We start from the raw sequence: 24,139 nt of genomic DNA, 5'->3' as shown, positions 1-24,139 counted from the left end.
CTTTTATTTTTGGCCATTTTTCGCAAAAAATGACGATGTTACCCCTTATGAAAAATGCGAAAATTGGCCAAAAATCATTTTTTTTTAATCGTCCAAAAAGTGATTGGGCTCGGTTACTGTGGTCATAAGGTGCTCAAAACAGTGTTTGGTTCCGCTGTAAGTCACTTTTTGGCCTTATTACAACCAAAAAACCACTCAAAATATAGGATTTTCTACCAAAATTGTCAACTGATCTTTCCCAAATCAGTTTTTATGAACTAACTAGAGGATCAGTTAAATAACAATTAAATTGCATTCGGTGGCATGAATAGTTGGGCTTTTCTAGTTTCCAAAACTATACTTTGTTTGGCTGTAAGTTGTTTTTTGCCCAAATAACAGACAAATTACCAATGGAAAAAGTTTTTTTTTTGCCCAAAACTTCATAAAATGACTCAACAAATTCCAGTTTTTTAGCAATATCTCCGGAAATATTCTTCCAAATGTGGAATGGCATGCATCGTTAAATTCGCAATAAAATTTCCTATCCGATGGTATAAACACCCAAAAAAGTTGAAATTTGGCCATTTTTCGCAAAAAATGACGATGTTACCCCTTATGAAAAATGCGAAAAATGGCCAAAAAATGAATTTTTCCAAGTCTGCTAAAAAGTGATTGGGATGGTTAGCCTAGGTAGTCAGCAGTAAAAAACAGTCATTCTTTTTGTTCTAGGACCATTTTTGGTCGAGATACTACATTTATTGGCCAAGTTTCATAGGAAAAACTTGCGTCTGTTTCACCATCCTGAAATAACCTTATCGACGTGGCCCATCTCTTCCCCTTTACCTTGGCCACGGCTCTGAATGGTAACTATTCCTGCTTATCTGATTGTCTATATCTGCATAGCGACCACTATCTGGCCATTTGGCTGCTTGCCCGCGGCCTAAATGGCCGGCAACATTGAACTCGACAAGGAAAGCCAAGGATTTTGTTGCGTCTGCAACTTTCTTGGCGTCTGCAACCCACGGCAAAGATTTGGCGCCATTGAAATTGAACAACATGCAAAGCAAGGCTGAACGGCTGAAAGCCCAGAGAAACCCCCGCCGAACAAGGAGAATTCGAATTGGAGCTGCGCAGCGGACCACGCACCTCAACCTCAGCCGCAGATTCAGACTGAAATTCAGATGCAGACTCAGACTCCGATTCAGATTCAGATTTGTGGGCACGACTGGGGTTTTGTTTGCCAACAGCCGCAAACGGGGGCATTGAATGCTTTATTTGGTAGTGAAAACGATTTGCCAGCTTGGTGCCAAGTTATGCGTCGCCCATGGCTGCGAAAAGGCCAACCAAAGTGGGCGCCCAGCTGCATTCGCCGGTCGGAGGCTCGGGTTTCCGTCTATTGAACTTTTGGCCAGGAACACCATGTCAGCGGCATTCGATTAACTATAATTTGGGCTGGAAAATCGTTGATGTTGCTGCTGCTGCTGCCGAGTAACATTCGTGTTGCTGATGGGCAGATGTTGCTGCGTTTGTCATCGCAACGACAAGAGCAACAGAAGAGCAAGAGCAACTTGCAACTTGCAACATGGCTTGTCAGCCTTTTTGGACAGCAACAGGGACACACGATATCAAAGGAGGCCGCGCTCGCTTCCGCCATCATTAATAATCCCAATGGCCATATGCTGATGCTACCAATAGCAGATACTGCTGCTCTTGTTCTGATGTTGCCTGATCTTGTTGCTGTCATTTCGCTGGGACTTTTAATTTATTTATGGTTTGGCTCTCTGCCGCATTCAACTGCCAATGGCGACTGGCCAATCTGGGCTGTATGGCTGTAATGGAAGCGAGGATGCGGCAGTTGGCAGTCAGCAGTCAGCATCCAGAATCCTGCATCCAACACAGAGCACCCAGTGTCCCCCTAAATGGCAATTAAGCAAACAATTTATAGCGAAAATGTTCGATTTAATTAATGTTTGGGCTGCACGCAGAAATTAGCAAACACATGTGCGAGTGGAGAAGGCTCTGATGGCTGGTACTTCTTGGCCAGAAGTTACAGGCCATAAACACGCCAAAATTTCGAGCCGACAGCGCCAGCAATTTAAATAAAACTTTTGCTTAATTGCATCGCTTGCATGCGGCTGCAACTGGGCTGCAACTCTCCGTTCGCGATCGTTAATTTAAATTGAACACATTTAGGACATGGACTGGGAGCTGGGATTCGGATTGCAGATTGGAAGTGGAACTGGACTGAGACTAAAGCTGGGATGGGATGGGATGGTCGGGGCCTTAATTGCCAGTGAACCGCTCTGGAGCTCTGAAGCTCTTGGCCCCTTGAGCCTCGGCTAAACGATTTCGTTTAATGCAAGTGCCCATCATTTTGGGCCGCTCCACGTGCTGAAAGTGATTTCCTTCGCCTGCCCGCCGGACATTTTGGTCATGGCGAACCGGCAATTAAGGCTCCTTTCCCTTTCCCTTCCCCGCATCCTTTCCCTGCCCCCCGAAAAAAGGGGAGTGGATATCGAAGCCCCTGCCTAATGACTTTTTAATTGGCCACGCCGATCGGCGGTGCAAGCAAATGTCCAAGCCGAATAGACCAGAGACCGGAGACCAGAGGCTAACTGGTAACCTGAGCCGGGATTGAGCCATCAGCTGGCTGATGCGGCCCCGTAATCCGAGTCGCCTCCATCTAAGCCCCAATTCGCACTTGGCAACCAGGACACATCGGCAATTCGTGTCAGCTGCGTCATTAATGTCTCAATCCACGGCCATAAAGACCATAAAGAACAGAAGCTGCAGCTGAACGGTAGCCAAAAATCGAGGCCACTCGAGTTACAAGTGGCACGCTCTTGACTTGATTTTATATCGTACTTTCAGGTGATTTACTTTGGTCTTAAGCTCTGGCATTTTTCAAAAGAATAGGAAAAACAATATTCCTGTACCTAAACTTTGAACTTCATTTGTTAATAAAGAATTCTATTAATAAATATAATTGCCTTACGAAAATGTAGTTTCCTTTCGTTTTGTGGAACTTCAAGGGCTTCTTCCACTCAAAAGCAAAGCTAATCAGCAACAATAATTCTTCCTCAAAACGCATCCTTCGTTCGGTTAGCCCAAAATAACATTATTTATTCCCCAATTTCGCTCATCAATTTTTGGCCGCAAGGTTACATCTTCATGTGGCACAGGCAGCCAGACAAATGATGAGTGTTCCCGTGGCCTGCGAGGCCAGGAATCAGAAATTAAAGCGGGACACGCAATCCTTCGACAGGGAAAGAAATTCAATTAAGGAACTGTCGTTCTGGGGCTTTGACATAACTTAGATGCGGTGGCTCCCACTCGAAGTTCGAATGGTTGGGATGGGATGAGGTGGAGTGGGAGGGGATCGGGTCTGGACCCCAGCAGGGTGTGGCGCCTACAAAGGACATGGACATGGACATGGACGCGGACTGGGACATGGACACCGAATGGAGGACAGGGCCATTGGCCAGGGGCAAACACAGCGGGTCTTGTGCATTTTAATGCCTCCGACGGTGGCAACGTCGAGGAAAAGCCAGCTCTTCGAATCGGGATCGGGATCGGAATCGGGATCGGAATTGGGATCGAACCGCGTCTGTCTGGGCCTGGTTGTTTATGCTGGTGTTATTTTCATTGCAAACAAATGATGAGGAACACGCAAACGCACTCAGACAATCCTCTGCTTGGCCAGAGGCCCCGGGGTCTCAAATTGAAATCACAATGACTTGAGGACTTCTGAAGTCCGACTGGCAGGCACATAAATTTCATCACAGAGCGATATTCGAACAAACTTATTGGATGATTTTTATGGTCACTTAAAGTGAATTTTATGTGGCCCAGGGAGCAGCCAACTGGGCACATAAAAATAAATGGAAAATCGGCGAGAACATTCTGCCAGCCTGTGATTAAAAAATATTTAAGAATTCCACTCCCCATCTACCCAACCAAAAAAAATCGATTGCATCTCAATTTTTGCCGTTCGCTTGCCTCATTTTAATTTCGTGTTGTGCGAAGACGGATGAAATATTTACAGTTTATTAAGGCTGATTGAAATTTATGCGGCATCGCCGAAAAAGTCTGAGAAATGAGGCGAAATTCCATCAGAGTGCTAATGCGTGTTTGGTGCTGCTCGCAGGTGTTAAAGAAACTGCGTTTTTTATGATAAGATAGCGCCCGAGAGGATCCCGAACGAAATTGGGGCGCAGCTTTAATGAGCCAGCGGGTTATGGGCTGTCCAACATAAAGGATCCCTCGACGCTCCACAAGGAGAAATAATCAGTATCCATCTTTGAGGAAATTTAAGAAAAATTCCACATGCTTCCCATTTGAAACTAAAATATATATAAGTATTTTTTGCATAAAATATAAAAGTCAGTATCATAAGCATTTAAATCATTATTCAAAGGCCAAAGTAAACCATTTTAAGTGGTAATGCAAATTGAATATTCAAATTTGTGTTCTTTCTGTGCTCAATAAGCCTTTTGGCCTGGACTTTTCGCTCAAGTGCCGTTGGAACCATGCGAGCAACTCCTTTAAAAGCCAGGCCTTGGAAGTATGTGCTTGGGATTGGGATTGGAGCTTGGGTTCCCGAGCTGCGGCCCGGTGATTGACCAAGTCGTGACTCGGCCGCCGCCCACGCCCCGCCAACTGTTCCACTCCTCTCGGCAAATTGAGTTTGCACTGGCAGCCTTTGTTTGCCATTCTGCTAGACAAGTGCGTGGGCCAGGCTGAAACTCAGAAACCGCAGCTGCCTCCAAAAGGGACGCCAGTCTGGATTCCCCTCCCAGTTCCCAGTTTCCATTTCCCAATCCCCGGTTCCAGCTCCCACTGGCGACATCTGCGATCCTCGGCAGACTTGCCTTTTTAAGGCAAACGAGCCGACATCTTGGGCCGCCAGTCTCCAGACACTTCCCTCTCGTCCACGAGGACTCCCGGTCCACGTTCTGTTTTTGTGGTGCAGCTGCACTTCTCAATTTCCAGTGGTGGTAAAGCAGCTTCTCACTCATTGCGATTCAATATACTCGTAAGTTAGAACAAAATTCAGGCATATGAAACGTTCTCATTCCGCAAAGATTGATTTTTTCCTTCATTATTGGTACTCTCTGTGCACTATAAGGATATAAGGATAATCCTATCATTGACCTCTTAATAATGTATTTGAAATGTTTGTTAAATATCTGACAATATTCTTTCCAACCAATCACCATCTCAGATTTCTTGTACCTCTTTACCTTTTTTCTAAACCACGCATATTTCCATAAGGTAAGAGCCAAGTTTACCCACTTGAAACCATCTCTAAAACGTGCCTCGGAAAATGTTCTCGTTCGGTTCATTTATGGCCGTGATGACTGGGCGATCGCTGCGTGTTTTTCCAGGCTGCAAGGCTGCTCATACTGGTACGATGGGTATGTAGCATGGAGTGCTGCTCCGGGGAGTGGGCGTGGCTGGGAGGCGAGTCTGCGTGGGCCAACTGCAGGTGTTCGCTCAGACTGATGGGCGCCATTAGAAGACGCGATGTGGGCGCTGCGGAACGCCCCCTTCAATGAAAAGGCGCCAGGAAAAGCGGAGCGGCAGTCTTTGATGCGGATTCCACATGGCCTCGTCTCTCTGAACGCTATGCAGTATGCAAATTACCATCGGTGGTAACTCGGTGACACATAAGACGCAGTTAAGCCAACTGGTTGGAGCGGCTTGTCCAACTGTCGTCGCTACAAGTGGCTTGGATTGGAGCGGAATGGCTCGGATCGGCTCGGAATATTGCATGGCCAGCAATGTCAAAGGGGAGACAGACAATTACCCTAATGGGACACCGATGGCAAATTAATTAGCCCCGGGCACCGAAACCACGCCACTGTACAATAACTCTAAATAATTCTGACAGCAGCGGGAAATAAGTAATGATGCAGTCAAGAAAAGTATTTTTGGAATTTATTAAAGCTATGAGATAGGTTGGTTTCACTTGACTTGATTCCACAGGACTGAGCATTCTTTTATAACGAAATTAAAGCAATGCTTAGGCAGATTGAGTACTTTTATGTTCCTTAAGGTTCTCTTTTGCAAGTTGTAAATTAGCTATGACTCTTCCACCAGTGCATAAATCACCAGGCGCCTGGAGAAGAAACCTCCGAGTGGTTCATTAAGTTCGCTATAAACTTAATGCGTTTCCCAGAGAAACACGATCGAGGACTCCTGCAAAGCGCATCCACTAATCAAGTTTAATTGGTGGTGATGCCAGCCTTATCCCCGGACAGGTGTCGATGGATCGTAAGGCGCACTTGATCTCCTTGCCGGGAGTAATTGGATATATTCGGTAGCCGTTTGTGGGACCGCCTCCCCGATTGTTAATCGACCTCCGCGCTCGAATTGCTGGCGCCGCGGCCACATGTAGATTTCGCTGTAAGCCGAGAGCAATAATAATAATGTCCATAATTACACGCGGAGCGCGGGCAAAGTCAATGAACAAGCGGCGACAACAATGCCAACAGCAGCAGCAGCAGCAGCAGCAACAACAACGTGAGCAGCAACATGTGCGACAGCAACATGTACGGCAGCAACATCTAAGGCAGCCACAATGGTTTGTTCCACCAGCCACCGGGTTCTTATCGCTTACAACTTGTTTCGATTTCGTTGGCCAACTATGGTCAGCGGGCCTAATTTGGCCAACTCGCAGGCATTGTTGTTGCCGATTGTTTAATTGCCTCGTATGCGGCGCCATAAATGCCGCACAATGCGGTTCGAAGTGGTCCGCGATCGTCCGAAGTCGTCTGAAATCGGAGGAATCGCAGGGCTGCGATCCATAATTGCCGGGCACCAATTGCCAATTGGTGGCATCGAATGAGCGATCCAGGACAGGCAGAGGTCCGTGTCCCTGGCCAAGTCTGGTGGCTAATGATGGCCCCCGCCAGCCCATCAAGGTGAAAAGAACATAAACTTGAAGCGCAACGATCGCCGCGACTTTGGCAATTGGTGTGAAATTGGCCAAGTGGCTGTCTTCCAGGAAGCCGCAACACTCGAGCCGTGTAATTAGGCGGATGCCCGCCCGATCTCGCGGCTGTCGAGGCTGTTCAAACTTTAGGGCTTTGGGGCTCTTGCCCCTCGCATTTATCAGTGCAAACAAGCGCTAAGAGATCGCTTAAGCCAAAATCGAAAGCCGCGAAAACCAAGAGCGAAGTGCGATATAAAAGTGGGGAGAACAGACAATCATCAATGTAGAGAATTCTACAGGAATCCCTTTCAAATCAAAGCGTTTACTTATAAAACAAATATTACAATTGTTAAAAAAAATAATTAGCAAGGAATACTTGTTTTCTTTAAAAGTGAATATTTAATTAATGTATTGCAGATGGTGATTATTTTTAGGCACTGTCTACTGTACGCCCTTTGGCGAGGGTACCGATGTTTTATGCCACAACTAATAAGGATAATTGCAACGCCGACTGGGCGTTAAGTGAGTCCAGACGGGCAGTTTCCACTTGGCCCCGGGGCTTTGGCCTTAGTGGTTACCTGGGCTTTAGCCTCAGCTCCAATTTCGATGCGGAAATTTGACAAATTGCCATCGTCGTGTCGGCTGCTCATGCGCATGTTGCTGGTGGGTTTGCTGCTGCTGCTGCTGTTGCTGCTGTTACTGCTGTTGCTGCTGTCGTGTAAACGGTTGCAGGTGTTTCGGCTGGGCGTGGCCGCCCCGATTCGGATTGGGATTCGGATTATGGGTCCCAAAACCCTCGTAGTGCGATCAATCCGATTTGTATCGCTGTCCAATTAAGCCGCGCAACATGCGGCGGCAACATGTTGCCGCTGTGCGATATTGCTAACGAACCACTGACAATGCAACGCCGTCACTTTGACACTCCCGCGGAAAAAACCGGAGGAGAGCCGCGAAAAATTCATTACGATTTCGATTTAAGTTGAATAATTATTTATCTAGATAATGCCGACTCTCCGTCGCGGCGTGTGATTCATATCGGCGCAATTGCAGGCGTGTCAGCGGCAACAGTTGCTGCCGTTGCTGTTGCTGCTGCTGTTGCTGCACCAGAGCAACTGTTGTTGTTGTTGTGGCTGCTGCACCGGAGCAGCAGTTGCAATCTCGACCGGCAAATGGCAACGGCCGCTGCCTGACATAAAACAAATAGACTGTCAGTTTATGTAGCGTTTGGTATGACTAAATGCCGCTGTGATTGCGCGGAACGCTCTGGTTTTTAAACTCTCTGGGTGGGTGGAGGATAAGCTTAATTGTAACAGTAGCGGGAGTGCTAACCGTGATGGATGGGGAGTTCTTTAATATCCCTCAGAAGACTGCGGGAGTATAGTATAGTACATATCATAAATGAACTACCTAATAAATGATATGCTTAAAATTCAAAGTATGTAGTCTTCTTTTTATAATTAATGAGAACTTAACTATTTTATTATAAACTATATTAATATAAATATGATTTGATTATGATACCTTTTTTTGAAACTCAAAAATCTCTCAAATATTCGTGTACTAATTAGCATGGCTTACAGAAGCGGGCTAAAATGCGATATATCGGAGCTGATGTAATGCGGCGATTAATGTCATGCGACTGCGAATGCCGACCATATAGGGAGTTGGGTGATTTCACCTGAACTCTCGGAATGACGGCAATTTGCAGAGAGCTATTGCACCTGTCAGCTGGCGTCAACAGCTGGGCGTTTGACCCCCCACCACCCCCGGGAAAAGGGGCGGGGCCCGCTTAGCATATTTCCCAGCCAGAGCGATTCAGCCGCAACTGGCCGGCTGCACACGACATGGCACTATCGCTCGGTTTCGATCGGATATATATAGTATGCGATATGTATGCGAGCGGGGGAGTAATTAAAAATGCGTGAAAGCGCGCAGAATGTTATCTTTCGCTACGCTGAGGGGCTGAAATAAATCAAAGCGTGGACCAGTTTGCAGTTCGATTGAAAAGGCGAAAAATCAGCTGAAAAACATATAAATAAATAGAGGAAATCCATTGGCGGGCAACGGCAAATTTTAGCCAAGATTTATGTGGCCATAAAGGCGATTAGAGAACCAGGCGAAACGTCAAAAGACAAAATGCGGCGCAGAAAAACCCACCATCCACCATCCATGTCCGAGTCCAGTTTGCACTTTACACGATTTTGTAATTTATTTCTGACGCTTCGATTGGCGGCGGCATTCTAATGGCAAGTGCACACATATAGGTATTGCATATTGCAAGGGGGAAGTTGGTGCTGCTGCTGTTGTTGCTGCTGCTGCTGCTGATGTTGCTGTTGCCACTGGCGGTGTTCACACTTCCAATTGCCAATTTGCATATTTTTGGCATACGTAATGCCAGCCACAGCAGCAACACTTGGCTGCAGCAGCAACAGCAGCAACAGCAACAACAGCAACAGCAACACGAGCATAAATCAGAGCCCCGTTTATATGCCTTATCGCCCGCCAACATCTCCGCCTGGCAATTCATCTCGCACTCAATTTCCATTCGTTTTGTATTTGTTTACGCGGCGCATAATTAATTCCGTTTGTACATGCGAGCGTTGCGCATACGCCGTGTTGTCCCGCACCGAGAGTTCGTCGCGTGACACGAGCCAAATTGAGCTATTATCTAATAACTCGGAATTGAGCCATTATCATAAGGAATATGACTACTAAGCACTGAAAGCTTTTGATTTAATTAGGTTTAATAAGTTTACAAGCTGGCAATTAAAAAATGAACTAGATTAATTAACAAAAAAATGTTTAATTAATTTCATAACTTGTATGAAAGCAAACAAAGTCATAATTAGCTAGTAATTAGCTACTATGTTTTCACACTTTCTTAAATATATATTCATGTTTTCCTTTTTTTCTAATTTTTCCAGGACATAGCCATAAAGTTTTGAGGTCCTCACGCCATCAACTCTAAGTTTTCCGCCGACTGGCTTATCGTTTGAGGTGATTTTCGAACCGCCCCGTTTGAAATTAGTCTCGCCTCACGTGGGAGTCTGCAGCTGGAGGGCTTGGGAATTTGGCAGCCACTTCTTGGCTGGGAAGCTCGATCGCCGGCATTGTGGTGCAAACGCATGGCCCGCCGGCCATTTGGCCATTGATGCTGCTGATGTGTTTTGACCGCTGCGCTGATTTACGGCCAGCGCCTGCCGAGCGGCAATTTGTTTGGACGTTTAGTTTAGACCAAGGCCGCTGAGGCAAATTAACGCGGCAGTCGACACATAACTCGCCGTACGCATAAAACACGTTAAGTAATCAATTGCTGGCCCTGCAACGCGGCAGCCACTTAGAACCCGGCCAAGAGGCCGAAGAGTCTAAAGCCATGGCCAACGGCAACCAGGCAACAATCGCCGCATTTTTAAGGGCCTCGCAACACGTGCAACTCCGCCTCCTTGGAAACTTCAAAGTGTCCTGCGGCATAATGCGCTTAATAAACCATGAATCACTGTCCGCGAGGAGGCTGTCAGAGCTTCAGCTGCTTCGGAGCACAGCAGCCACATCTCAGCGGCAGCGGCAGCAGCAACATCGCAACAGCAAGAGCAACATCGCATCGGCAGCAGCAGAAGCAACAGCAACAGCAACAGACGGCCAACATTGATTTTGTCACGACGCAAACACTTTAAAGGCAATTGCTGAAGTGCGCTGCCCCCTGTCCCTGTCCCTGTCCCTGCTCCTGTCTCCTTTTCAAGTAAATGATGTGCGCATGTGATAAAGGGCCCGGCACAAACGAGCTTTGGCCCGGGTTTATTCCCCTCTGCTCCCTCTGCCCCTCCACTGCGGGCCGGGATCTTTGGACCCTTGTTGCAGTCCCTGTTGTCGCCGCTTGAGTGGCATAAAAAACGACTTGCACTTGGACTCCCTCCGTTCCATCCTCTTGCAGGCCATCGCGGCTCCACTCCCACTCCCACTCCGGCGAGTCCATGGGGGCTATCAACATTCTCAGGTGCGCCTGCGCGGCCTTTGTTTCGGCCATGGCCATTGGCCATTGGGCATCGCCATTGCCATTGCCATCGCCGTCGCCTCGCCGGGTTTTGTCAGCTCCTTACTCAGCTGCCCGAAAATTGACTGGACTTCTACAACTGCACGGTGAACATATAATCTTTAATTTACAATACTGAGATATATAGTATTTAGAATTGCAAAGCTAAAGAAACAAATACCTTATTCTTAGAGTAATTAAATTGATAGTTAAAATTATTCGATTTTTTAAACGTACCATTAAATTAGTAGGTAACCTTTTCCAAATATAGAAATCTACCAATGTTTCTCTCACTGTTTTTATCGTAAACCCTAAGCCCACCACTGAACTAGTTAAGTTGTTAGCTGGGCCCCAGGGATTTGGCAGGGGGAATCGGGATTCGGGTGTGTAACCCCATCGGATTTCGCAGTTGCAGGGGCCTCTGCTGCCCCACTCCATTTGCCATCCCAGAGAGGCATCATTAATCAGTTTGGGTTCATCAGCGGCAACATGGTTCATTAGCTTTGGTTGCTTGCGGTTGATGTTGCAGTTGCTGCTGTTGCAGTTGCTGATGTTGCAGTTGCTGTTTCTGCTGCTGCTGCTGCCGATGTTGCTGCTGCTGTGCCCGTTTGGCGGCCTGCTGTCGACGATTCTAATCATAAGGCACAGCACCAGGAACGGAGACTTGGGGTCTCTCCTCTGCCGCCGGCCAAGTTAATTGGCTAGAAGTTTTGCATAGAGCCAACCTCAGCCGCAGCTTCAGCCTCAGCTGCTGCTGCTTTGGCGGCTAAATCCGAATCGTCTGCCTCGACTTATTTGGTAGCAGCCGAAACCGCAGCAGAAAACCCCAGGCATTATCAGCATCGGAGGCGCAGCTCCCCGAAACGCGGCATATATTTCCATGTGGCCAATGTCTTTGGCATAGGGCCCAACCAAACCAGCTGAGCATGAGGCAAGGCTCTGGCAGTGATCTTGTCGCGCAGAGTCACGTCCGATAATGTTGACAGTTTCCAGCTGCTCCGGCAGCTTCTGTTGCCAGTTCAGTTGACTTCACGAGCGTGGGAATAAAGCTGGCAACACGCTGCGATTTTGTTTTGGCCTCATGTTGCTACTGGCTGCTAGGCACTCACACTCACCCATCAGTCTGCGCTGGAAGGTAGCCTTCAGTAATCCCTTACATATGTACATCTCACAAAAAGAAATACATTTAACAAGACAAATTTAAATACTACTACTCTTGATAAATTTTTTGATATGAGAGGTTAATATAAAAGATAAAGATCTCTGGTTTATAGTATCGAGTTTTAATTTATTAAAGTTGTTTTCTATATTGCAACAGGAAAATTTATAAATTTCTTTTCTCATTTTAAAAAGAGTAGGAACCTCACAGATCCACAGGTAGAAAAGAAGACTCAGCGCTTCCAAGAATCTTGGCACCACGCCAAGCCAGCCGCCGAGGAGTCGTTGACAAATCGCGTTGGCAGCCAACAAGTCTATCAAAACTTGACAACATTTGCATCTGGTCTGAGCCAGATTACCCGACTACAACAGGGGGCAAGTTGGAGCCCCATGTTGCTGCTACCGAGTTCCGCGACGACAGGATGCATAAAATTTATGAAACAACGACGCCTTTTGCGCACATAATTAAATCAGACAAAGCGTAGCTCATGTAAATCCCGGGAGCCGGCTCCAGCCCATCCCATCGCATCCCATCCCATTCCATCCCGACCGATCCCAGTCCAGCCCATGGCATCCCGTCCCATCCCACAGAGACACCAGCCACATCGCCACCGGATGCTGAGCCAGAAATGCAGCTTGACTATTTTTAATTACCGGGCAACATCTGCTCTATCTTGAGCTCCAGCTGCCAGCCAATGTGGGGTGGCCTTCAGAGATGAGAATGTTGCGAATGTTTTTCAGCAGATGTGCTTTAATATGAGTCCTAAATTAAATGGGTACCTAGGTTGAAAATACTCTGATACGCGATCTTAAAACTCTTCCCTTACGTATTCTTCAGATATTGATCAATTATTAATTTAAGGAGATTAAGTTCTTAGATATTTTAAGATAAGATTAATCACCTGTTCTCAGATATTACATATGTATATTTTTTCTAAAAATAGATTCCCAGGTATACCCCCAGATAGGTTTCCCATCTCTGGCTTCCTGGCAGTGGCATTGTAATTGTTATGGTTTGTCATGGGGCTGCAGATGGGATGGGATGGGTTCGGATCGGATAGGATTGGAGCCGGGAGTCGTGGAGCTCTGAGGGGGGAGTGGGCAGGCATGCGAATCAATTACATATTACAGCCGTCGCAGCGATTAACTGCAGTGACTTTGGAGAACTGTTCAACACTAACCTGTTCGGGGCGAGTCGATGCCGCTTTCATTAAAGTGCAAATTATGACTTGCCAGTTCCGCCAGGTGTTGGCCCGCCTGGCCTATTTGTCTTGAGTGGCCGGCTTTGCTGGGAAAGAGCCACCGGTGAGCTCGGCTTAAGCCACCGCCAGAAAACGGGGGCTCTGCCCTTTAGCGTATGAAGTTATCAACGCCATCGCAGCAAGAGCCGCACATTATTTGCCGCTCTTGCAACATTAATTGCTACCTGGACGCAACTGGAGTTGTAAATTACTCGGAGGCATTTCTTTTCAGAGCTGAAATCGATTAAAACCAATGCAAATGCTACAGTAACATTTGGTAACAATATTTATTAAACAAAAAGGGATTACTTTCTTTCAGCAGAAATACATAATATTCAAATCATATTTGCAGGATTCTATCCTGTTTTAAACTGAACTGAGTGCTTGAGATCCTATTCTTTAGAACTAAAAACAATTTAAAGTATACCATTGTAGGCATAACATTAGATGGCTTGTATTAAATTTGCTTTTAATTTGTGACCCAGCGTATTAAGTGCTTAAGTGAATGGCAGACACTTTGGGCAGCGAATGTCATGGGTGAAGCAAAGGTTGTAGCCGTCGTGCTCCAGCATCTGGTTCTGAAGGTTCTCCTCGATGTGCTTATAGGCCAAGTGCCAGCAACACGAGCTGCTCCGCTTTGAATTGATGATGCTGTATGAAAAGGATAATAAATTCGATTACAGAAGTATAATCAGCTTAAGATCATGTAAATACCGGCAGAAATACTTCATCACATCGTACATGTGATCCAAATTGTCGCTCTTGATCATGTGCGTTATCTGTCGGTGAATTAGTTCCACGTCCGGCGGCTTGGGCACTTCCTCCAAGCTGACCCATTCATTCAGCAGGCTCTTGTAATTTTCTCCCATCAGCAAATTGGGCACTTCGTTGGCTGGCCTGGTGATGTAGTCCAGAATGGCAGGGTGCGTGTGCTTGGGCAGCTCCTTGATATAGTCCGCCACGATCTGATCTGGTCTAACGCGCAGCTCATTTTCCTTGCGAACCGTGCGCATTTGCAGACGCTCCTGAGCTTCTCGCGAAGTAGATGGTCTGAGATCGCTAGCATTCAAGGGACTGACTGGCGAGCGGTTACGTTTTGTTAACGGCGGCGAACGGAGCGTTGGAGTTCGAGCTGGAGCTGCCTTGGGAGGAGCGTTTTCATCAGTTTCGGATATGCGCAGATATTCTTCCTTGTGGGAAAGGATCTCTAGTCGTATATCCTCCGGCAACTGAGCTAGAATATCCTGATCGAGCTCCGGACCACTGGGTGATGGCGGCTTACTCGGTTTTACAGCATCACTGGGAAATTTAACTTCGTTGGAGGACTGCCTGCCCTCCGCTGCTGCCGCCAGCATAGTCATCACATTCCTTGACTCACGAGGCTTTGGTTTAACGTCATCTGTTGGTGGTTTTTCCCCTGCCGATCGTTCCGTGGTTTTACCACTATCCCCGATTAGAGACTTCCTGCCCACCGCTGCAGCCGTTAACATGGTCATCACGTTTGTGGGTTCCCTAGGGTTAGATTTTGCTTCTGTGGGAGGTTTCACCGATAAAGATTGATCTGCAAATAATAAAGCGTGCGTTAACTTCGCTGTTTAGATTATGTACAATACGGTTGCTTTGAATACCTTTCTTCGTCTCTGACATCTTGACGAACATCTGCTTCAGGATGCTGTCCTTTTTAACTTCGGTGGCATCCTCCAGCTTAGTTAGGTGTATGCCAATTCCGCGCAGCTCGTGGGGCGGCAGAGCGGCTTCTTTCATCAGGTTTAATACTTGCGAGGTGATCACATTTACATCATCCGTGGCATGTTTGATCATCGAGGACTTATTGACGATGTCGCACACTCCGTGGCCCATGTACTTTGATGTTTCGACTGGCGCTTCCGCGGCACGCACCATGATCTTTAGATTGATAGACCTGGCCTTGCGCTTGATCTCAGTAAGACGCTTGGTAACCTCGTCGCTGAGCTGGCGCAGAAATTTCTCGCAATCTGCGGAATTGGTAAAGCGAATGCCGAAGTTTACCTCAGCAGAAACCGTTTTGCGGGCCTAAAAATTAATAAATGGATTTAATAACAACAAAACTCTGTTGCACAACCAACCTGCTCATAGGCCAAGGGGCGGTCATCGATTCCTCTGCAGTTCTGGAATAAGTTTTGTCCAAGTTTCTTGCCCAGCACCGACTCCAGCTTCTCCAACGACGTGTTCTGAACATCTCCACAGTTGTTCAAGCCCGCTTGTTTGAGCTTGTGACTCATGCTGCTGCCTACTCCTGGCAGCGAGTCCAGAGACATGGGCGCCATATAGGCCAAAATATCCTGCTTGGAGTCCAGCAAGAACTGACCGTTCGGCTTAGCCTTCTTAGTTGCCATGCGGGCCAGCAATCTTAAAAATTTGGTTAATATGATTTTAAGTCACTATTATTTTTTTACCCACTTATTGCCCGAGACTCCCGCAGAACAGGGACATCCCGTCTTGGCGTGCACTTCCTTCCTGAGATGCCCCACGAAAGCCATCACATCCACCTTCAGCTCGTTCACCAAATCAGTCAGCTCCACAAACATCTCATCGCAACTTACAGCCTCTATGTTCAAAGTGTACTGCGCCACTGTATTGTACAGAGTAAAGGCCACCTCTTTGTAGCCGTCAAAGTCGTAGGGAATGGTTTTCAGCTCGGGACACAGTTTAAGGGCCTGACCCACGAACATTCCGTTCCGGATGCCCTTCGCACGAGCCTCATAGCTGCAGGACGCTATCTCTGACAGCGACATCTTCTTGTCAAAGCCTGAGCGAACCTTGTCAGCCTTTATGTTATCGTGCAAATGATGCTCGAAGCGCTGTGCGAAGAGCTCCAGCTCTGCCTTTCTGTCCGCCTGCGGATGCACGGGCACGTCGGTGGCTGCACTTCCGCCTTTCGAGTGGGTCACCGCAATCGGCAGCCCTCGGAGCTCAGGATGAGACCGCAACCCCACGGATACAAAGAAGCAGTCCATGTCGATGTGCATTACAAACCGATCTGATCCTGTTCCAAGAAGTTTCTCGAGGGATTTGAGTTCCTCCCTCTTGGGGAAACCTTTGGCGCCATGTTCCTGACGCAGCTCACAGACATACTGCTTGAAGCCAGCTCCCAAAGTGGCGATGTGGTGCAGACGGGAGTTCTTGTAGAACTCACTTAAGAAATTGGGATCTGCTGCAGTACGAGCAACATTGGAACTACTGGATGCTGATAAATTTGTGATCTTTGTCTCGGATAAACTGATGCTCTTGGCCTCCTTTTCCGGTGAAGTGGCCACTGCCTGCTGTAGCTCCTTAAGAACCCCGAGCAGCTGCAAGTCAAACTCATCATCGGGGACGTCTTCCTCTCTTACGGTCTCCTTTATACTACTATCTTTGAATTTCCCAAAGTTAAGTCTTGGCTGTGAGGTCTTTTGGTTGGTGTACAGCAGATAGGGCTTGTAATCTAGAATCCTTTGTTTCTCCAGGCAATCTACCACCCACTTGGCGCTTATGAACTTGCTGAGATTCATGTTCCTGACCTTGACATCCGGCACAACGGAGGCGATAACATAGGTCGTGTGGCTTCTTTCGTAATGGTGGAAGGTCCCACCGTGCACCATCATGATGCGCTTCAACTCATCCGCCGATGGGTTTGTCAGGCCATTTACGAATATCGAAATTCCCTGAAACAAGTCCGACTTGCGAAATGGATCGCTTGCGGCGGCAAACTGCTCCTCCAACTTAGCTTTCTTGGCCTCAAAGTAGCCGCCCTTAAAATCAGAATTCTCTGGTTTTTAATGGTCTTAATATACACTTTAATAAGAAGCTTACCCATTCACTGAAACCATTATCATCGTCGCGAGCCATTTATAATGGGCTTATAAAAGCATGCAAGAAAATTAAATTCCCCCAAATCACAATCAGCTGTCAGTTTCGCGCTTACTGTTCTAGCGCCATCTGGCAACTTTCTTGCCTCTGCAGTGTTGCAAAATATGGCTCTAACTTCTCACAGCTGTTTGCTTTAATAGGCTTTTCAAGTTTTCCAGCACCGTTTTGTTCTTACGCTTGCGGAAATTTTTGTTTGTTTTTGATACAATTGCAAAATGTGGAAATACGGACAAAACCAAGGCAACCAGGGTCCTGCTGGCGCCGGCGGAGGAGGTGGTGGCCCCAACATGATGCCAATGGGAGGATTCGGCATGCAGCACGGCAACATGCAGCAGATGCACATGTCGCCGCAACATCAGCAACAGCAGCAACAACAAATGGGAATGATGGGTGGACCCGGTGGAATGCAGATGAATCCGCAAGGACCTGGAGGTCCCGGTGGCCTGATGCCCGGCATGTCGCCGCAACATCCTATGCAACAGCAGCAGCAGCAGATGATGCAGCAGCAAATGATGGTACCCCAGCAAGGAGTAGGTGTTGGAGTCGGAGTGGGCGTGGGAATGGGCGGCGGCGTGGGCATGGGAGGAGGGGGAGTGGTGCCCCAACAGCAGCAACCGCAGCAGAACATGCCGCAGCAGAACATTCCACAACAGCAGCAGCAATTAAATCCTGGCGGTGGAATTCCTCCTGGTGGCGCCGGTGGCAACAACAATATGCTGGCTATTTCCCAGCAAAATCCCCACAAGGAGATCAACATTGTTCAGCTCTCGCGGTTGGGTCAGGAAACCGTGCAGGACATCGCCTCGCGCTTCCAGGAGGTCTTCGCCTCTTTGAAGAACATCCAGCCGACCTCCCATAGAGACAATAACACGGAGAAAAAGGTCCAGGAATATTTCCGCACCATCAGGCTACTTTTTAAAAGAGTCCGAATCATCTACGAAAAGTGCAACGACGCTGGTATGGATTACATGAGTGCGGAGAGCCTGATTCCCTATCGGGATGAGCCGGAACCGAGAATCGAGCCCTCGCAGTGCGATGAATACCGAAAGGTCCTCCAGGAGAATCATGAGCTTATAGAGACTGTGAAGCTTAAGAATCGGCAGCTGCGCGAGATCATCGACAGGACACGGATCATTATCTGGGAGATCAACACAATGCTGGCCATGCGGCGATCCTAGGTTAATAAATTATAGATATGTTATAAATAAAAGAAACATTGCCAACGAGAAAATGATTGGTTTTGTTTTAAGGGAACTGTAATAGCTTACTAAAGCAAACGTAAGCAGCTACAAAAGTTCGAAAACCGTAAAACCCCTTTAACTACGACCATGGGTAAAACTTCGCCACAGATGATTTGTATACATACATTTCCGTGTTTTCCAACACCATTACGCATTTACGCTTGCTAAGAAGAAGCAGAATTTGTTGTGGGCGACAACGAGATTTTTATCCCGAATTTATCAGTTGGAAATAATTTTGTTTAGCAAACCAAAGTTATTCAAAACATCTGCAGACATGGCGAAAATGGCATTTCAACACCAGGCCGGCACGGCGATGGAGTGCTTGAGCGTGAGTTGTGAATGAATTAAACCTGGCTCACACGCACACAGTCGCCAGCGCGGTCTTTGTGTGTATTGGTGGAATTGGGTCGCTGGAGCAAAAGAAAAATAGAAACCACTATCATATTTTAACAATAGATTTACATACCTGTTTTGTGACTCCCAGATTCCCATCACGCTGCACAAGGAGAAGGATTACGATCAGGAGGGGCGTGAGATTCTGAAGTGCGGATTTAAGATTGGCGGGGGAATCGATCAGGACTACAAAAAGAGTCCCCAAGGATACACGGATTATGTGAGAATATCTTTCAAATTTCTGAAAAATGTGTTCTTTAACAGATCTGTTTCTTTGGATTTAACTAGGGAATCTATGTGACTGAAGTGCACGAGGGCAGCCCAGCTGCTCGAGCCGGTCTGCGGATCCACGACAAGATCCTGCAGTGCAACGGCTACGACTTCACCATGGTCACCCATAAAAAGGCCGTGAGCTACATCCGCAAAAACCCCATACTGAATATGCTGGTAGCTCGCAAGGGCGTCACCTCCACATAATTGTATCTAGGAGCAGAGTCTCCAGCGACTCCCGCATAATTTAAGCGGCATCTCAACTACTCTCTCCACTGCCTTTCTTGGCTAAGGATCTCTTCCCCCCATTGAACCTATCCCAATACTTAGATACATCGTATTAAATATATATTCATAACGTATGCATATCGCGCACACATATAGCCAGCCGTAAATGTAGCACCTAGCAATGCTTCTTGTTGAATTCGATTTCTTTGCCTCCGAATCGCCAAGCCCCAGAGCAGAAAACAGATTGCCAAATACCGATATAAACAAACAAATCCACAATCACCAGACTCGAATATAAACAATTTTGTACTTTTATATGTGCAGACCATTCCAAAAACAATCCGAAGCAAACGAACGCAAAGTTGTTGAAACAAACATACATTCATAGTATATACTTGTGATAAATGACTAACTGTGCAGATATGTGCGTCGAAAGCGCAATACTTAAGTTTTAAAATTGAGTTTTTAATGTTTGATTGCATTTGAATAAATGTTTGCAAATTACATGTTTTTGATCAGTGTTTTATTGAAGTTGTTTACTGAATGCTCTATATCAGCTTACTGTTTACAAAGTCAATCCAATACAGATTGATAACCGACAAACAATTGACTAACTCGCTCGTTTTATTTAATCCCAGGTGAAAATGCCCTATTGCTAAGTACAATCTCCCAGTAGCAACGTCTGCCACCTTGGCAGCGACCTTAATTACGTTATTGCGTCAATCGCCGCGATTCGACGCCAACTAACGATGCCAGCGGTCACTAAACACAGAAAATGAGCCGGGAATTACATGACAACAGCGAAAAGCCTTTTTTAATTACAAAGTACTTTGGATTTACATACACACACTTGCACACATCGAAAATATGGAATACTACACGAAATTTGGAAAGAATATACACAACTAGAGGCGAATAGAAATTGCTACCTGAGCCGTCAGGAGGGTGTAGTAACTCAGGAACTTGCAGAGGGGCAGGATCGGGGCAGGACTGCTCTACTTGTTGGCATATCCGTTGGGGTTCTGGCTCTGCCAGCGCCACGTGTCCTCGCACATTTTGTCTATGCCCCTGACCGCCTTCCAGCCCAGTTTCTGATCCGCCAGCGTGGCGTCCGCGTAGCAGGTGGCCACATCGCCAGACCGTCGGTCCACCAGCGTGTAGTTCACCTTCTTGCCGGAGGCCTTCTCGAACGCCTTCACCATATCCAGCACCGAGTAGCCCACCCCGGTGCCCAGGTTGTAGGCAAAGAAGCCCGTCTCCGCGATGTTGCGCAGCTTGTCCAGCGCCTTCACATGGCCCTCGGCCAGGTCCACGATGTGGATGTAGTCGCGCACTCCGGTGCCGTCGTGCGTGGGGAAGTCGCTGCCGTAGACGCTCAGGCTGGGACGTCGGCCCACGGCCACCTGGGCGATGTAGGGCATCAGGTTGTTTGGCTCGCCGTTGGGATCCTCGCCAATCCGCCCGCTGATGTGGGCGCCCACCGGATTGAAGTAGCGCAGCGAGACCACGGCCCACCGCTGAAACAGCAATTAGGATCCATTTAACGATGTTTAACAAATACTCCATGAAAACTACAACGCACCTTGTCTGACTTGCACAGGTCCTTCAGAATCTCCTCGGTAAAGTATTTGGTCTTGCCGTAGGGCGATGTGCAGTTGCCCGTGGGGTGCTCCTCGGTCACGGGCAGGAATTTGGGCTCTCCGTAGACGGTGGCACTGGAGCTGTAGACGAACTTGAACACATTGTTGTCGGCCATCGCCTCTAGCAGGACATTCGTGCCGGTCATGTTGTTGTGGTAGTACTGCAGAGGGATGCGGCAGGACTCTCCAACGGCCTTTAGGGCGGCAAAGTGGGCCACCATGTCGATTTTGTGCTAAAAAAAAGAGTATTTCGATTAGTTACAGAAGTTCCAAAGGTAATTCCCTATAATACTAATGAGAATGTAATGTTTCTATCAAAGGTATAATCTTACTAAAAACAAATTTGATTACTTTCTTTTCATAAAAATAACTTCCAAATTTTTGTTATGAGTAAGAACTAGTTTAAAACCTCATAAATGATTTCATGGCAATATTAGTCTACTATTGATCGAAGGTTAATATGTAGCAAATAAATGTTTTATAAATAACTTTGTTATGGCTGATAAGAAATAATTCCACTATGGCGATTTGCACCAAATCTATTTAGTAATCAGTACGCGTGAATATGATTATCTATGGCCGGTTATAAATATGTGTGCAATAATGGTTGTCAAGCTCCGACTTCTGTATAGAAAATAAACAAAGCAATTAGGCAACAACATAAGCTTTGAATTTTTAAAGCTCTTGGCTGATTGGAAAAAACATGCTTTTTAGTGGCCTTAACGAATATAAACAAAAATTTTATAGATAAATAGTAAGAAATGGGTAAAACCCCCTTTTAGCAAATATCTTGCGAGTTGGGTACGTGAAAACCTGCCCAATTTCCCATTAGCGATCATAGCGAAATCTTGTAGGCACCATGTTAACATGGGTGTCTATGCTATTCCCGAGTTCTTTGGCCTTTAGCGGCATCTTCTCGATTGCAGCGTACGTGCTCGGGCACAATTGTGGAAGTGGATGCCAGCGCGCCAACTCGATTCCGACCCCGCAAAGTGGGTCTTTTGTTCAGGGTCGATCGGCGCGGTTTCGTCGGAAGTGCCCGACCACTTGAGCAAACAAAACAAGCGCAAACGAGAAAAAGCTGATAGCGCGCATGCCAGATAAGGCTGATTGAATGGTATCCAGTTGGCACGTTTATACGCAGTGTAGAGCATGGAAGCCCCGAACTGCTGACGTGACCATCCTCCCGAGTCTCACCTCCTGGAAGACGGAGCGCACTTGCTCCCTGTCCGTGATGTCCACGCGGTAGAAGTTGACCTTCTTGCCGGTTATTTCCTGCACGCGGCTCAGGGCCTCCGGCAGTTTGGCTCCGCTGCTGTAGGCGTTGCACAGGTTGTCCACGCAGATGACGTTGTAGCCCGCGTTCAGCATCTCCAGAACCGTGTGGGAGCCAATGTAGCCGGCTCCTCCGGTGACCAAAACGGTGGGTGGGGCCATCCTAAAGCAGGCGGAAGGGCACATTTAATTATACACACGAAATTAGGCCACACGACAGCGGAATTCTTATTGACGTCACCAAAAAACCGTTCTACAGGCGTGCGAATTACCTGTCTGTCTGGCAAAAACCGCCTAACTCACCTGCTTTACAGGTGATTTCTCAAAAGTAAATTGAAGATTCCCCGTCTAGTGATTCAGATTGGTTAAAAGGCGAGCGTTGCCCTTGAAACTCTTCGGATTCCGATGCCTAAAAACGCCCGATCTCGGACGAGATTGCAGATGAAGATGATGCCAAAGATCGCTGACCGTTGAGTGTTAACGTTTCTTAACCCGTTTCTGGCACTCTCATTCATGCATCTGTGTTTTCGTACGTCTGTTTTGCTCCGCGCTTGCTTGCCAACTGAGCGTTTAGCTCTCCACGGAGCCTATTTAACTTGTTCTCCGTTCTCCGCGGTCGTGCTTCTTATCAGTTTTGGGTTGTTATTGGGTTTCGGTTGCTCATCCGTCACTCGGCTCTAAGTGCTTGCTGTGGAATTACCTTCTTGACAGATTGTCGGGGTCACCCTCGAAGTGCATTCTTATCAGCAATGACCTTTGGCTACCGATTTAATGCCCATTTATGCAATTCTCAGGTGCTCTTCGTTCGCTCTGAAAATTGTATTATCAATAAGTAAACAAAGTAGCAAAGTTGCCACGGTATTCAGCCCAACCAGCGTTGCCACATCCACAGAGCTGGAAGGTTGACTCGCAGTCCCTGGCTGGCTATCGATATTCAAAATTTTTAATTCAAAAATTGTTTTAGTTAAAAAAGGCCTTTAAAACTATAACACTCTAATCGAAAGTCAATGGGGCAAGGTAGAAGTAACCAATTTTTAGAAATTAATTTGAAATTCTATCTACAAACTTTAAGAATATCTTATTACTACTAACACAATTGTGGGAAACGCTTGAATTTGTATTAATATGAACAGTTAAGTAAGTAGACTAAAATTATTCAAATCAAAAAATATACTAAATGCCGGATAACATACTAGCAGAGCACCATCCTATTACCCACAGTCCGGCATCCCTTTGCACTGCTTGCTTACATCTGTGTAGATATTTTCAAATTTTACATCGATTTCTAACGGACGTTTTTTGAGCTTCATGAAATTTCAGTGAAACACAATTTCTTTGCAAAGAACTGTAGATAACCGGATTTCTTGAGTGGGGCAATTGAATCAGCTTTTCGGTGACCCAAATTCCTTTCAAATCTGAAGTGTTAAGTGCATGTGCCCAATAAGCTAAAAACAACCTCAACATGTTTCGTTTACAACTAATTACGAATGTATTTGCGCCGCAACGAGTCTCTCAATGAAATGCGCCTGCTGCTGGTTCTCAATGAACGGAATGCATGAATGGATCGAAAGCTTCAGAGCTTTAACCCAGATTGGGTTTCCACCAGCACTTTGATTGGGTTTATCTTAGGGGGTTTTTGATTATCGACAGAGGTGTTTGTTCAGTTCTATCTGATGAGCTCTGTTGGGCAATCACTTTTGAACAATTTGATTTACTCTGAATACCCATGAAAATGTATATACAGATAGATTATAAGATTATTACATGCCGGTTACTTTTTAGGTTATCATCGTTAAGATCGAATTGCAAAGGCAGAAGAGCCCACTCGATGTGCCATATATGCTATATGCCGTATGCTA

General features: G+C 46.7%; 4 protein-coding genes across 5 annotated transcripts; 2 read left to right on the top strand and 2 right to left on the bottom strand.

Annotated features, from left to right (window-relative positions):
- Nucleotides 1–13,613: 13,613 nt before the first annotated feature.
- Nucleotides 13,614–17,293, bottom strand: LOC108099607 (DNA repair protein Rev1). The gene is made up of 6 exons (XM_017203232.2): nt 17,177–17,293; nt 15,785–17,115; nt 15,451–15,733; nt 14,974–15,397; nt 14,060–14,906; nt 13,614–13,996 (listed from the first exon to the last, which is right to left on the bottom strand). The coding sequence occupies exons 1-6, from the start codon at nt 17,210–17,212 to the stop codon at nt 13,843–13,845; spliced, it is 3,075 nt and encodes a 1,024-aa protein (XP_017058721.1). The 5' UTR covers nt 17,213–17,293; the 3' UTR covers nt 13,614–13,842.
- A 67-nt stretch (nt 17,294–17,360) lies between these two features.
- On the top strand, nt 17,361–18,464 carry LOC108099630 (mediator of RNA polymerase II transcription subunit 30). Its single transcript, XM_017203263.2, has one exon. It carries the CDS (start codon nt 17,449–17,451, stop codon nt 18,409–18,411), a length of 963 nt encoding a protein of 320 aa, XP_017058752.1. The 5' UTR covers nt 17,361–17,448; the 3' UTR covers nt 18,412–18,464.
- A 146-nt stretch (nt 18,465–18,610) lies between these two features.
- LOC108099641 (tax1-binding protein 3 homolog) lies at nt 18,611–19,869 on the top strand. Its single transcript, XM_017203274.2, has 3 exons — nt 18,611–18,802; nt 18,959–19,087; nt 19,156–19,869. The coding sequence occupies exons 1-3, from the start codon at nt 18,749–18,751 to the stop codon at nt 19,342–19,344; spliced, it is 372 nt and encodes a 123-aa protein (XP_017058763.1). The 5' UTR covers nt 18,611–18,748; the 3' UTR covers nt 19,345–19,869.
- A 283-nt stretch (nt 19,870–20,152) lies between these two features.
- LOC108099616 (UDP-glucose 4-epimerase) lies at nt 20,153–23,106 on the bottom strand. 2 transcript variants are annotated; one of them, XM_017203251.2, is made up of 4 exons: nt 22,553–23,106; nt 22,203–22,443; nt 20,948–21,238; nt 20,153–20,882 (listed from the first exon to the last, which is right to left on the bottom strand). In XM_017203251.2, exons 2-4 carry the CDS (start codon nt 22,440–22,442, stop codon nt 20,361–20,363), a joined length of 1,053 nt encoding a protein of 350 aa, XP_017058740.1. In that variant the 5' UTR covers nt 22,443; nt 22,553–23,106; the 3' UTR covers nt 20,153–20,360. The 2 variants fall into 2 exon arrangements, with proteins under 2 accessions (XP_017058740.1, XP_017058731.1); XM_017203242.2 differs by having other exon boundaries at nt 22,584–23,105.
- Nucleotides 23,107–24,139: the final 1,033 nt, after the last annotated feature.

Source organism: Drosophila ficusphila, unplaced genomic scaffold, assembly GCF_018152265.1.
Source record: "Drosophila ficusphila isolate 14025-0441.05 unplaced genomic scaffold, ASM1815226v1 contig_286, whole genome shotgun sequence".
In the NCBI taxonomy this organism is placed as follows: domain Eukaryota; kingdom Metazoa; phylum Arthropoda; class Insecta; order Diptera; family Drosophilidae; genus Drosophila; species Drosophila ficusphila.
This window is presented reverse-complemented; position numbering and strand designations above follow the sequence as displayed.

What these genes read in the sequence shown, in the direction of transcription:
- LOC108099641 (XM_017203274.2), top strand. Translation starts at nt 18,749, where the DNA reads ATGGCGAAAATGGCATTTCAACACCAGGCCGGCACGGCGATGGAGTGC. An exon ending in CGGCGATGGAGTGCTTGAGC is followed by an intron (nt 18,803 to 18,958) that starts GTGAGTTGTGAA and finishes TGTGACTCCCAG; the next exon opens with ATTCCCATCACGCTGCACAA. An exon ending in CCCAAGGATACACGGATTAT is followed by an intron (nt 19,088 to 19,155) that starts GTGAGAATATCT and finishes GGATTTAACTAG; the next exon opens with GGAATCTATGTGACTGAAGT.
- LOC108099630 (XM_017203263.2), top strand. Translation starts at nt 17,449, where the DNA reads ATGTGGAAATACGGACAAAACCAAGGCAACCAGGGTCCTGCTGGCGCC.
- LOC108099616 (XM_017203251.2), bottom strand. Translation starts at nt 22,442, where the DNA reads ATGGCCCCACCCACCGTTTTGGTCACCGGAGGAGCCGGCTACATTGGC. An exon ending in TGCGCTCCGTCTTCCAGGAG is followed by an intron (nt 21,239 to 22,202) that starts GTGAGACTCGGG and finishes TCTTTTTTTTAG; the next exon opens with CACAAAATCGACATGGTGGC. An exon ending in ACCTGTGCAAGTCAGACAAG is followed by an intron (nt 20,883 to 20,947) that starts GTGCGTTGTAGT and finishes TTGCTGTTTCAG; the next exon opens with CGGTGGGCCGTGGTCTCGCT.
- LOC108099607 (XM_017203232.2), bottom strand. Translation starts at nt 17,212, where the DNA reads ATGGCTCGCGACGATGATAATGGTTTCAGTGAATGG. An exon ending in GATGTCAGAGACGAAGAAAG is followed by an intron (nt 14,907 to 14,973) that starts GTATTCAAAGCA and finishes TATTATTTGCAG; the next exon opens with ATCAATCTTTATCGGTGAAA. An exon ending in GTGATGAAGTATTTCTGCCG is followed by an intron (nt 13,997 to 14,059) that starts GTATTTACATGA and finishes CTTTTCATACAG; the next exon opens with CATCATCAATTCAAAGCGGA.